This window comes from Schistocerca piceifrons, chromosome X, assembly GCF_021461385.2.
Source record: "Schistocerca piceifrons isolate TAMUIC-IGC-003096 chromosome X, iqSchPice1.1, whole genome shotgun sequence".
Classification (NCBI taxonomy): Eukaryota; Metazoa; Arthropoda; class Insecta; order Orthoptera; family Acrididae; genus Schistocerca; species Schistocerca piceifrons.
In genome coordinates, this window is record NC_060149.1 from 773,867,658 (window position 1) to 773,881,147 (window position 13,490).

Genomic DNA, 13,490 nt, shown 5'->3' on the forward strand with positions numbered 1-13,490 from the left:
TCTGACAAGACAACACTTCCAATCTGCAGAAGTGTAATTATGTAATTAGGACAAGCAGTTGCTGGATGTGATCTTTTCCCATAAAATAAGAAGATCCAACACCTGAAAATTGAATTTATAAATAAGCAGTGTAATCTCTGATATGTAATTGACATTGATTTCAATTTCGTATCATCAGATCCTACCCCTGCAACACAGACTGAGCGCTTTTCCCACCAGTTTCCAGATGGCGAGGGGAGGGGGTTGATAGATGGAAGAGGAGGGCTGGGGGGTTTCCCAGAGGGGAAGGGGTTAATTAATCGATCGATTTAATTAAATAGTCAATTAATACTATATCAAAAGTGTGCTTGTATTGATGAGGGGGGTTAGGTATTTCCCAGAGTAGAGGGGGAGGAGGAGAGGGTGGGGGTGGGGAGTTTCTCAGCAGAACAAGAGGTTAAGGTTATAAATCAATCTAGTATGCTTGCCCCGGAATTATTGCAACCCGAACCAAAAAAGAGGCTCAAACCATAGTTTGTCCCACTCTTCTTGCATGTAAAATCTTTTCCAGTACTTTCGACAAAGAGGGTAAGTAATGAGGCTCCTGCTTCCTGAATATGTCATTTTCCAGTTGAGATAAGTGTTCCATGTAACTAACTCTGATCTTGACAGAATACATGAAGAGCTTCTTCTGTTGAACAACCATATAATCTTGAAACGCCTTTCAGCTACAAGTTTCTTCACCCCAATCGACATTTCATCATGTATCTTTCCTTGTTTGCTTTTTCTTTGTTTTATTGTATGAAGCAGTTCTATTGCTTTTTCGTCCAAACAAAGACCTAAAAATTTGATATTTCGATTACCTAGAGGATACACACAAGGTGATAACAGAAATACATCGAACAATCTCAAATCGTTTTTCATTACTTGAATCCAAGGTCCAACTTTCAAACTGAAAAAGAAAAACGGAAAATTTCTAGTGCCGAATCATTTTAGTTTTCTGTTCAAAATTGAGGTCTGCCCTCTTGATGATATTTCTAATTTTGACGATTTTTTCCTGACCTGTTGAAGTCTGGATTTTGTTTCTCACTTGATGTCATGTTGTTGATCCGAAATTGCACCTAAGTACTTATGGGAGGACACTTGTTCGAAGGTATTACCTTTCACTGCCATATTTGTTTGGATTTCCTGTTTACAAAACATCATGGTGCTTGTCCAGGAGAAGTCAGTAAAAAGAATGAACTTTTCACTGCACTGAACTGGGTGGTTTTCTATCCACTGAAGGGCAAATACAAAGTCCGCTATGGCATCAGTAGTGTTTGAATATCTGATGTTATTAACCTTTCTATTTATTGTGATCCCTCCAAAATATTCTGTCAACACTTCCTTCAAGACTGCCTCAGATTAAATTTAGGACAAAAGAGGATATTATAAACAACTTTGAAGATCTTTCATGAATGAGGTCATTGGTCAGTTTTGACACCTGTTATCTGATTGAAGCAAAGGGTAGTGATTATGTGCAGATCATTGTGGTGTCAAAGAATCTCTCTTAGATTTTCATGCTTGAGATAGACAAAGATCTTTTCCTAATTTATAAAGCAGTTGTAAACATCCATATTCACATTCTTGCACCACTGAACCGAAAACTTAACGAGAAACATTACTCACATGTCCCAATACCATTTCAAAAACTGAACTGACTGACTTATAAATTCGGGTGTGGTCTGCAGGAAAATTAGACATCAAACTAACCATAAATTCTGAGACAAGCTAAACATTTTTGGGACTGATATGAATGTTGGTTACAACGAAGCAAATAGAATCACCCATAAGCTATATACATTATTGAATAATGATGTTAGATGTTATAACCTGTAGATTCGCATACTGCCATTATTTTGAAATTTTAACCCAAGCTACATCTGGATCGGTGATACCACCTACCTTTTGATGTTTTGGAGCATGTTTGACTGGTCAGTAATTGTTATATCTTTCTTACTGCTTTTCTTCTAAAGGAGTCTTTCAGTAGCACATCTCTGTGTGTCAGTAAATATCTCGTATGGTGAGCTAAGACATTATTACCACTGCCCAGCGTGAGACTTATTGTCACCATGTGGTGTTGCAGGCACATGATCAGCAAGTAAGGTATATCAGCGAAGGAGAGATGCTTGGGAAATCATTCTACATCTTCATCTGCATGACTACTCTACAGTTCACACTAAGTGTGTGGCATATGGTTCATAGGATCACTTTCACACTATTTCTCAGCTGTTCCACTATTGAACAAGCATGAGAAAAATGAACACCTAAATATTTATGTGTGAACTCTGATTTCTCATATTTTATTACAATTGTCATTTCTCCCTGTGTAGGTGGGGCTCAACAAAATGTCTGTACATTCAGTAGAGAAAGTTGGTGATTGAAATTTCGTGAAACGATCTCACCACAACGAAGAAAGTCTTTGTTTTAATGACTGCCATGCCACCTTGCATATCATATCTGTGACACATTCTCCTTTATTTCACGATAATAAAAAACACGCTGATCTTCTTTGAACTGTGCAGCTACACTCCCAAAGAGGACACACAAGCATGATGCAAGTAGTTTCTTTAGCAGATTTGTTGCATCTGCTACATGTTCTGTGCCTTCCCTACAACGTTTGCTGTGGGATGGCTCCTGTTTATATAGTTCGTAATTGTAATCTCTAGGTATTTAGTTGAATCGACAACCTTAAAACTCGTGTGATTTGTTCTGTAACCGAAATTGAAAGGATTTCTTTAAATTCTTGTCTGGTGGACCACACACATTTTATTGTTTAGGGTCAATTATAACTTTACATGGTGTACATATATCTAAACTTACTCATTTTACAATTAGTATTGATCTTCTGATGATTTTAATAGACAACAAACCACAGTATGATTTGCAAACAACTTGCGTGGGTTGCTCCAGTTGCCTCCTAAATCGTTTATACCATTTAGAACACGAACTGCAGTGGACTGATAACACTTCCTTGGGGAAAGCCAGGTATCTCTTCTGTCTATTCCAGTGAATTATTACCAATTGTGACGTTTCTGGTAGCAAACCACAAATCCAACTGGGAGGATACTTGAAAATCACACAATATGATGAGAGGCAGTTTGTATGGAACAATGTAAAAAACCTTCTGGAAATCTAGAAATATGAAATGATTTAAGACTTCCTAACTATAAAACTCATCACTTCCTGTACGTGAAGACCATGGATCAAGGTAATGTGCCCCTCAGTCATAAGAATTAAGTTTATTGTTACACCAGGTCAATAGTCATATCTAGATATGCCAAAGCATGCACCGCACCATAGATGCTGGATGATGTAAACAATTTGCTATTGAGGACATGTACCTAAGCTTTCATGGGACCTGTCGTGGTAATCCATAGCACCATGAAAACTGTGAACTACATCTATGTCATTGTGGGTGACCCATATCCCATGTGGCACTTGAATATGTAGACCATGTTACTCTCTTAGAAAAGCTCACGTTTTATGGTACTGATGGATATACAAGCACCTGCTTTGAATAATACTAGACAAGGACAACACAAAAAGTTATAGTGAATAAGTCAAATAGTGTTGGAAAAGTAGAAAATATTTGTGACTAGAGAGAAATCACAAAGAGAGTCCCACAGGGTTAAATTTTGTGTTCGCCCCTATTCCTTCCATAAATGTGAATGACCTTAAGCTTAACATTCAACAAGCAGAAATGGACTTTTTGGAAACTGTATTAGAGAGAAAGCAACAGAAGAAATTGTAAATGACTTTTCCACAGAGTTATTAAATGGTTCTCAGAAAATGAACTCTTTCTTAAATTTTGAGAATACACACTATTCTCAGCTCTCTACAAAGAATAGAGTCATATCAACAATTCATGCAGCACATAAGTAAGTGTAAGTAAAAAGGGTAGAATGGTCCAAATTTGTGGATGCACATGTTGATGAAATGTCTTCTTACTGAGGTTCTCAAACAAGTAAATTCAGCTACTTATGCTCTTCATATTATTGTTAATCATGGAAACAAACGAAGTAATCTTATGAGATATTTTTTTATTTCCTCTCGATAAAGTCTTATGGAAAAATTTTCTGGGGTTATCTCACCACTTAGCGAGATAGTAGTGATCGAACAACAGCGAGCAGTAAGAATAATATGTGGTGTTCACACATGAATGTCATTCAGTTACCTCTTCAACAAGCTAGGCATTTTACTGTGATATAACGATACATATTTTTGACAATGAAATTCATCATTAATAACACATCACAATTTGACCAGAACAGTGAGATCCATAGCTACAATACTAGAGAGAAAAATGACCTTTATTACCCATTATTAAACCTGTGGGTAGCTAAGGAAAGAGCTCAATATGTAGCAACATAAATCATTTGTCCAATAACATAAATTATATGACAGATAGCAAAGCAAATTTTAAAATTACTCCAGTGGTATAGTTTCACCATTATTTTCAATAATATTAACAATGTTGAAAACTGTCTACATTACCCTTTTTCTTTTCCTTTATACAATATTATAAATTCTAGATATTTGGGTTGATCTAGAATTTTACAATGTATAAATAAATGATTATTTTATTCTGATTTAACGATACCAGAGCTAAAGTGTAATTATCAATCATTAATGTTGTTTTCCCACAGCCACTTGGTGCAATTATAGCACATCCACTACAATTTGGTAAACATTTACCATGTGCATTTTTTATTTCATTTCTGGAATTCTAATTTTTGGTTTCCAATCAGTTTACACACAATTAAATGAAGTTTATTGATATAAAATCAGCTACTTACTTCAATTAAAAAGTAATTATCATTTCTCAAAAACGATTATCAGTTTCTACAGGAGGTAGTTACAAAAATATTGCAGTAGTTGGTTTTCATTCAACTTTTTTAACCTGAAATGTTAGTGGAAAACGCAATAAACTGTATTGCAATGGAGAATCTATAATTATTTATATTGGTGAATGTAGCTTAAAAAGTGTATAAAATTTATAAGAAGATGAAATTTTAAACACAGCTATCATTGATAATGAAGTTAAATTATACATAGATATAAAAGATAGTATTAGGGAAGTTTTAGGCTTTACAATCAAATTATTTAAGCTAAGAAAAACCATCACCAATAACTTACTGAAATTTGTTCAGTTCCAGTTAACTAGTTGAAAATTTAATTTAGCTGAAATGATGTTTGTAGAGAAAGATAAATATCTTCATCAAGAAACTGCTTTTAAACGTAATTAAAAATTTAATGATCCTGTAATTTATAAACCAATATATCCCTTATTTCTTCCAGTTCATGACATACAAATTAAGGATTTGGAACTAAATATTGGTAATGAAAATGGTACCTTGTTCGATTTTAATGGTGCTACAGTAACAGTTAATTTAGAAATGAAGTAGTTGCAGATTACAGCCCGCTTTAGTTGACACACACAGTGTAATTACTTTTAATAAATTTGTATTATAATAATTTAAATTAAATAATTTATTAGTTTAAAATAAAAGTTTAATAAATTATAATCTTTCTATATGAACAAAATTGAGAACCATCAACTTTATTCTTTGCAGTCAGTGGCGAGTCCAAAAACAATGTGTTTGAAAGGACGCAGAGATTAATATAAATGTTGGTGATAGATGGGATCATCTTACTCATGCGAGTTTACATGTAAGTTTTGAAATTATAGGTAGTCATGGCGTAGATTACCCTATATATGTTGGTAAACTTACAAAAGATTAATTGATAACTATTTGGAAGAATTATTTGTTTTTGTACCTATAAAAAATGAAACCGAATTATATCATTAATAGAACATCTTTATTTCTTCATTTGTTTTTATATGATCGACTTCATCTCTTGCTGATGAAATAGCTAGGGGAGAAAGTATACACAATAATTGTAAATTGAAAAACAAATAATTAAGTTCCTTAGCCTTTAGAAATATGAGACTTTTTAAAAGATTATAAGCAAGTAATGTGGGAGAGAGATCTTGCTATATGTTTTATTTAGAGTATGAGTTCAAATTATGCTATTTTTTATGGTTCGATTAAATTAATTTTGGAGTCAAAATAAAAGATACTTTGCGCAAATATAGTACAATTGCTATTGAAAATATGGAAATTCCAGTTCCTATTGCTAAATGTGAACCAAAATACGAACCTGAATTAGAGCAATAAAGATTAAAAATCCTAAAATACCAGTAGTTTCACATGAATTAAAAATTATGCAAATCACTGATTTGTGTACTAAAAATAAATTTGTATTAGATATAAGAAATAGTTTTAATTGATTACAGTCTGATATGTGTCTTTCCATTTTTTTGTTTAAAAAAACGAAAAATTATCAGTTAGTTAATTCATCATTATTTGATAGTGTTAAAGTAAAAAATATTTATCAAAAAAATTGGGGAAATGGAATTTTCCTCAAGAAATCTTTACTTTATATCAACCAAATAGCTTTTCAAAAGCTGGTAATTCATTTTGAAGTTTCAAAAAATTAACGCAATTAAAAATCATTTTAATATAATAAATATAGTTTTATTGCAGATTATCATATTAATATTATAACTATAAATCGAAGAAATTGTTATATCATTACAAAAAACTACTATGAAGTTATGCACTACTTTTAATGATACTTAAGCTTATAAGTTTTTTAATGGGAAAAAGAATTTCATTTATGATGTTCAGCACAGAATATTAACTGAGAATTTCTGAATTAAGAGAAAAATTTTTGGTGTTCATGTGGGAAACTTTTAAAAATGATGTATAAACATATATCTAATCTTTTATTATCTTTTGGTAAATTCAATATTCTTTTCAGTCATAATTTTAAAGATCGTGACGTTCGTCCCCATAAAGCTATTTGTTATTACAATACTATTATTATGTTTTAAACTTCACAGATGTTCTATAATAATAGAATGTTTAAAACAATTTTGCAAATATTACATTTAATTTATTCTCTGGGTTCTTCAACAAAAATTTTTGTGTCAAATTTAAATTTGGCACATGCATTATTCAGATTTTATTTGTCTTAATTTAGAAGATTAAAATTTATTAGATTTTTAATAATGAAAAACAGAGTTAAAAACTTTTATTGGTCTGTATTTTTAAGCTTACAGTTTTTAAATCTTTTATATAAGTTGAATCATTTGTTAAGAAGTTCAAGAAGTCTACATCTGTCAAAAAATTAATGAGTTAGAATTAAATCTTTATATAACGTAACTGGTTGTGAATATTTAAATACTACATGTGGGCAGAAAATTTGTATAGAGATTAATAACGATTCTAAAATTAATTGCCTAAATAGATAATGAAATTTATTAATTGATATGGTTTTAATTATCTTGAAGAAGGTCATATGAAACTAAAATATAAAGGAATGAATAACTATGAAGATAGCGATATTTACAATATAGAATTTACTAGATGAATTTTAATGAATATTATGTAGAAATATGATATACAATTTTTAAACTGAAATTTTTTATCTCACTAGCTATGGGTGGTAAATTTTAAATATTTGTTAATCAAAAACATGAAGAATAATTCGCAATTGTTGAAATCAGTTAAATAACCAAATAAAAAATTTAATCAAATTTTTCATGTGAAAGCATTTTATTATTTACAATATGCAGTGATGTAATTGACGTTCAATCATTTTTTTCATGTTATTTGGTTAAAATTTATCATTTAAGGATAATAGTATTCAGATATCTAACAAATAAATATGGTTAAAAATTCGTGATTTAATTAATTTTCGGCAAAAGTGTTCTCGTAATGCTATTTTGCATTTGCCTTACATGCAGTGAACGACTGATTTTGGTACATATAAAATAGGTACGATTTATCCATCATAGATTTTCAGGTAGGTAAATACCAAGAAGTTTACAGCCTTCTATACCTGCTGCTTCAGGTGCACCTATATTAATGTCAGAGGTTTAGTGTCAGTTTGCAAGTGTAAATGGCAATACCTGTGATTTTCTAATATTAACCTTGGAAACCTGATCCTGGAAATAAATATTTATTTGATTTAGCCCCTCAGTTGCAACCAGTGTTAACTCATCTTTTTGCTTACAAACAAATAACAGTGAGAAATCATCTGCATAGGGTACCTACTGGTAGCTGAGAAGTGACTGTCTCACTTATGTACACAAGGAAGGGCAAACAGCCAAAATTGAGCTAATTAATTCCACCTTTCTTGAGTGTTTCATATCTAGACTGAAAATTTATAACCTGATCATTGATTTGTTTATGTTAATTTTGTACACTGCTTACAGTTTACTAGGTATGTAGTTCACAAAAAAATCTTTGGAATTATTTTAATTCGTGAAGCAAAGCAAAAAACCAGTGTTTCTTTAGTTGATTTGTAGAATATTTTCAAAATCATGTAACGGAGTTTTCTAGAACGTGTGTGTATGCCGCTCTGTAACGATGTTCACTAGTACACTGGGTCCTACAAACTGACTTATCAGTTACACTGTTCCAGATATTTAGGAAGAACCCCACTTGGCGATGAGATAGAACAATTGCATATGGACTTTCATACGCTCATATGTGCTCATTGTGGAACTTCGTCATGCATTAAGTCCCTGCAGGCAGAAAAACATTCTAGTGACTATCACTATTTTGAAAGCTATAACTCAAAGCCCAAGGATTTGTAGACACATGTTGTAATGAATTTTTTTTTTACTCTCTATGTTTGCGCAATACATACTTAACTCTACAGTAGGCCATTGTTGAAACGGCCAGTATAACACATCATCTTTCTTCTTACACTTTAGATCGTTTATTACGCTGTGGCAGATCCATTTAGCATAGCATTAGCATTTCAGCATTACTAAGAAGTTCATAATGTAATTCATAAAGAATTAGTACAGTGAGAGACAACTCAGATATCGAAACAATCTATGAACTCAATGGGTTCTTTGCACTTTGATATATGGTGTTTTAGAGTTAATATATCTGTAATGATTGTCATTGTAAGTATAGTAAAAGTAATCTAAAGCTTGTCTGTGATAGTGTGAAACATAAAATACTTCTGAAAAAATTACTATGTTATGAATTATAGGAAAAGACAGATTATTTATAGAGATAAAAACAGGAAAATGTGTGTTATTCCTATTTTCATCGCACTGAACATGGTTGCCTGGGTTTTTCGCAGTGAGGTAAGGTATTCTGCAGAGATACATGGAATATCGACCTACATTCGTCCACTTACAATGTTACAAAAAGCAAATTATGTTATCTCTGTTGATGCTCCATGAACAGGAACAAAAATTAGCACTAATTTTTCTACAGAAGATGTAGTTGGCACTGAGCGAGGTGGTGCAGTGGCTAGCACACTGGACTCGCATTCGGGAGGACGACAGTTCAATCCCGCGTCTGGCCTTCCTGATTTACGTATTCTGCGATTTCCCTAAATCGCTTGAGGCAAATGCTGGGATGGTTCCTTTGAAAGGGCACGGGCGACTTCCTTTCCCGTCCTTCCCTAATCCGATGAGACCTATGACCTCGCTGTCTGGTTTCCTCTCCCTAGCAATCCAAATGTTTCAAAATTTTTGTGTATATTTTAAGTTTTGTCAATGTCCTATAAATCAGTTTAGTACGTTTCAAGGATTCCATGCATTGAGAGTATAATCTGTTTAAACAATAGGATGCAAGGTGTAAAAGTTGTTAAGTTTTGTTGCTACAAAAAAATGACAATCTCAACTGATAACTCGGCAAACTAGGCGTATCTCCTTTGAAAACTGGTTGTTCTATAGCCTACACCATTAATACATATTCTAGAAGATATTCTAGAAGTTTTTAATGGGTCAGATATCAAATTAATAAACTTCAAAAATAATAAGAAACATGAAAAACAGGGACGATTGATGACACATCAAAATAACGGCAGGACAGTAAAATTTAAATAGTTTACAAAGATTTTTTAGAAGATTCCAATTTTAATTTCGGTTCTTAAACAGTATTCATTTATCGTGAAAATGCCGCTACCTAGTATCTAGTTTGTATGTCGTTTCTTAGAATCTGTTACCAGGAGATAAATTACTACAACATTCTCAACTCGAGACTTCCGATCTTAACTTTCTTTCTAAAGTCGATTTTGCAATTTAAATATATCGAAAACACATCAAATGACAGCTATGGTATAGCTGACTGGTTTCGTATAAATGCATTAGACCTCTTTGGTGTAGCCTGTGTAGTGTTTTGTTTGTTGTGCACATGTTTTTTTCAAAAAATTGTATACACTATAAACAAGGGGTTTAATTTAAAATGGACTATATTAGACCTTTAGAACTGCAGCAATTGTTGGAGTACTTTTCTAAAAATACGTACCGTGCAAGGGAATCGGATCCGAAGGTGAGAAAATTTAGTTTTCTTCTAGTCAAACTGGCTGTGTTTGTTGTCGTATTGCAAAAATCTGGTAATTATAGAGAGCTATGCAGAGTTTTGTGATTTTTGAGATGGAGCTAACAGAATCGTACCGTAAAGTACGAGTGTATATGTAACTAAAGATTTATTTTTTCGTGGTAGGCATTATTTTTGTGTCCTGTGTGTGAAACAGTATGGTTCCCTTAAGTTTCTGCACTGTGTACTTGATGGTTTTGTCGGAAGATGGGGAAGGATGCAGATATGACCGTCATCTGATAGCACTGGTGAAGGGAATAACAGAATTAGTTGGGGAGCACCAACCCGGTTATCCCTATTCTTATTGTGACAGAAAAATTCTGTACAATTCATTGAAATTATATTAGGAGATAAAGACGTGGAAACTATGTGGCTGCCATTTTTATTAACACACAATTATTTCTCCACGTATTGAGAGAGACGTCTTGAGCATTTGAGCAGAATGTCATAAATGCACAAAACACTTTTTTATGACAAGTTTCGTGATTCTTAACACGTGGCCTTTCCCATTCTCAACTCATGGTCCTTGAAGTAAAAATAAATAAAATTCAACTCGTCAAAACGCTTGTTAATAAACTCATTATTGTTCATGATATGTCAACGTACAATTTTATTTGGGTACGTGATGTGTCAAAAGTTGTTTTTCGTAGAAGGACGAAAGTAGTCGCATTTAGTATGGTTTGGATATGCAGGATTTCTTTGTACCTTTAGCCTACTAAATTTCATAGACGGAAAAATCAGTGGTGTACTAATGTAACTAGATTAGTGATAACTAGGTACATGCTAGATGATGGACAATTGTCCCCTATTGTTTTTTCGTATATCTTTCTTTTTTTCCCTATATATTCAGTCTCTTCCATCCCCCCCCCCCCTTCTTTTCCTCCCTCTGACTCAGTACCACAGAACACTTTTTCAATAGTTGCATTAACTAGTTTACAGTTGTGAAATATATATATTTGTGTATGTGTGTAAATGTACGGATGCATTGTTATGCCTTACTGTAATGTACCATTATGTGTGACACATACATGGCAATTAATAGTATTGAACCATTTTTGGGTTAGAATGTGGTGTTGGACACCCTACCTCCCACCCCAGTGACGTCTTGGTTGTGGTGACAGACTTATCTGTAGTACATCAAACGTTTATGCTAAGTTTAAAAGTGACAGTTTGTTTGGGAGTTTTTGGAGCCAGCGAATATTAAAGCCAAATAAATATTGTGGTAACAAAACACTACTGCCATTTGCAATCCCCTAGCCAGCCACTGTGGCTGAGCGGTTCTAGGCACCTTGCGGCTGCTATGGTCGCATGTTCGCATCCTGCCTTGGACATGGATGTGTGTGATGTCCTTACGCTAGTTAGGCTTAAGTAGTTCTAAGTCTAGGGGACTGGTTACCTCAGATGTTAAGTCTCATAGTGCTTAGAGCCATTTGAACCATTTTTTGCAATCCCCTGTCCATTTTGCTGACCAATGTCATGATTGTTTGCTCTCCAATTGAAGTGTGGATATTTCCCTCCACTTCATCCCTTTCATTGTCTATGCCTGGACATCTTTGCATTTTTGAGCTAGGCTAGTTTGAATTCTTAGAATGAAGTGTTTGTGATATTGTGCAAATTGGCAAACAATCAGTGCATGTTTAGTTGATCAGCATTGTGGAAGCCATAAGTTAAATGCTCAGTCCCACATGGGATTTTACAATAATGGTTGACAGAAATTTATTGCTTTGAGTGTGATGAGAATGTTTGTATCACATTGAAGTGTACAAAATCAGTTTATGGATGGACCTATCTTTGTTTTGTAACTACACTGTATGTCTTCATTGGTGTGGGCAGTGGTGATTTAATAAGAGACTGTGCACAGCAATAGTTCATTCTGCTGCAGCCTTGTCTGCAGGACTGGCCACAGACTTGATGGAGTTGTCAGATGGAGATAAATCCATTGTGTGACCATTGTGACACCTCCCTACGGTCAGTGTGTTTGCAGTCACCAATGAGACAGAAAATGCTAGATTTTGTGTAGGCCTCTTTGAGAATCTGGAAAAAATAGAAAGCTACTGTGTAGGAGAAAATTTTATAACTTGGGTCTTCACGCACATTGTGGTAGTAGACTTCATGTATCACAGTGCTGTTGAGCATTAATTGTTTCACCACATCAGATTGATTGTGCCATAAAATGTTCTATCTGTATATGATCTCATGGGCTTACACACAAAATATGCTGCTACTTGCAGTCATAAATAAAGAGGGCAGAAGGAATGAGAATCTGTCAGTCAGTTAGTTAAACATTTAGTAAGATGCTCATTGAACATATGGAATTCTTATAGAGTCTTTGTGTTGTTTTCAGGTATCACCATTGTCTAGAATATGATTTGAGTTACCTTATTGCTGATATTTCTGATTGTTTGGGTCAGCCACACACAGTTTTTGAACTGCTTTGTTTGATCAACATAATTAAGCCTGTATGAATTTTGTACTTATATTAAGGCCACTGGAAGTTTTCTCACAGCATTTAGATTATGTGACATGAAAAGTAAATGAATAAAATATGTCCAGAAAATAAAACTTATCCCATAGTCTGAAATCTAAATTTATATTTTACTTTATTGTTGTAAGTATTGTGATGTAGACATTGATGACTGGAAGGGAGGCCAACAGATGAGGGCTAATTACACTTGGCATTGACGATTATTTAAGTTAAATGTGTACTGACCCTAAATGTTTGCATTTTACATCAGGTGAGATGCCTCGGCTATTCTTACACAAGCAATCATTTAATCTAAAGACAGTAATATAGATCTGTGTGGAGCTGTGGTTAATACATTGTACTGCTGTTTGGCAGGGGAAGTCCTCATATTTACATCTGGCCACCCTGATAATAGGTTTTTCCGTGATTGACCTAAATCATTAAGAGTAAATTATTTCAAGCTCTTGTACTCCCTAGAATGAAAGGATGTAAAAGGCCCATTATATGACATGAGACATCCACGTTTTATTCGCATGCACAACTAGATCATGTCCTCAAGGTTGTTTTTTTATTTATTTATTTATTTATTT

The 13,490-nt window shown here is 33.5% G+C and overlaps 1 protein-coding gene across 1 annotated transcript in view; it reads left to right on the forward strand.

Moving 5' to 3' along the window:
• The first annotated feature begins 10,224 nt into the window (after positions 1-10,224).
• Positions 10,225-13,490, forward strand: part of LOC124721883 (myotubularin-related protein 14) — a 148,374-nt gene continuing 145,108 nt past the window's right edge. Inside the window, exon 1 of the mRNA XM_047247033.1 lies at positions 10,225-10,388. Within this exon, the coding sequence (XP_047102989.1) occupies positions 10,302-10,388 (87 nt within the window). The 5' untranslated portion in view covers positions 10,225-10,301. The remainder of the gene's footprint in view (positions 10,389-13,490) is intronic.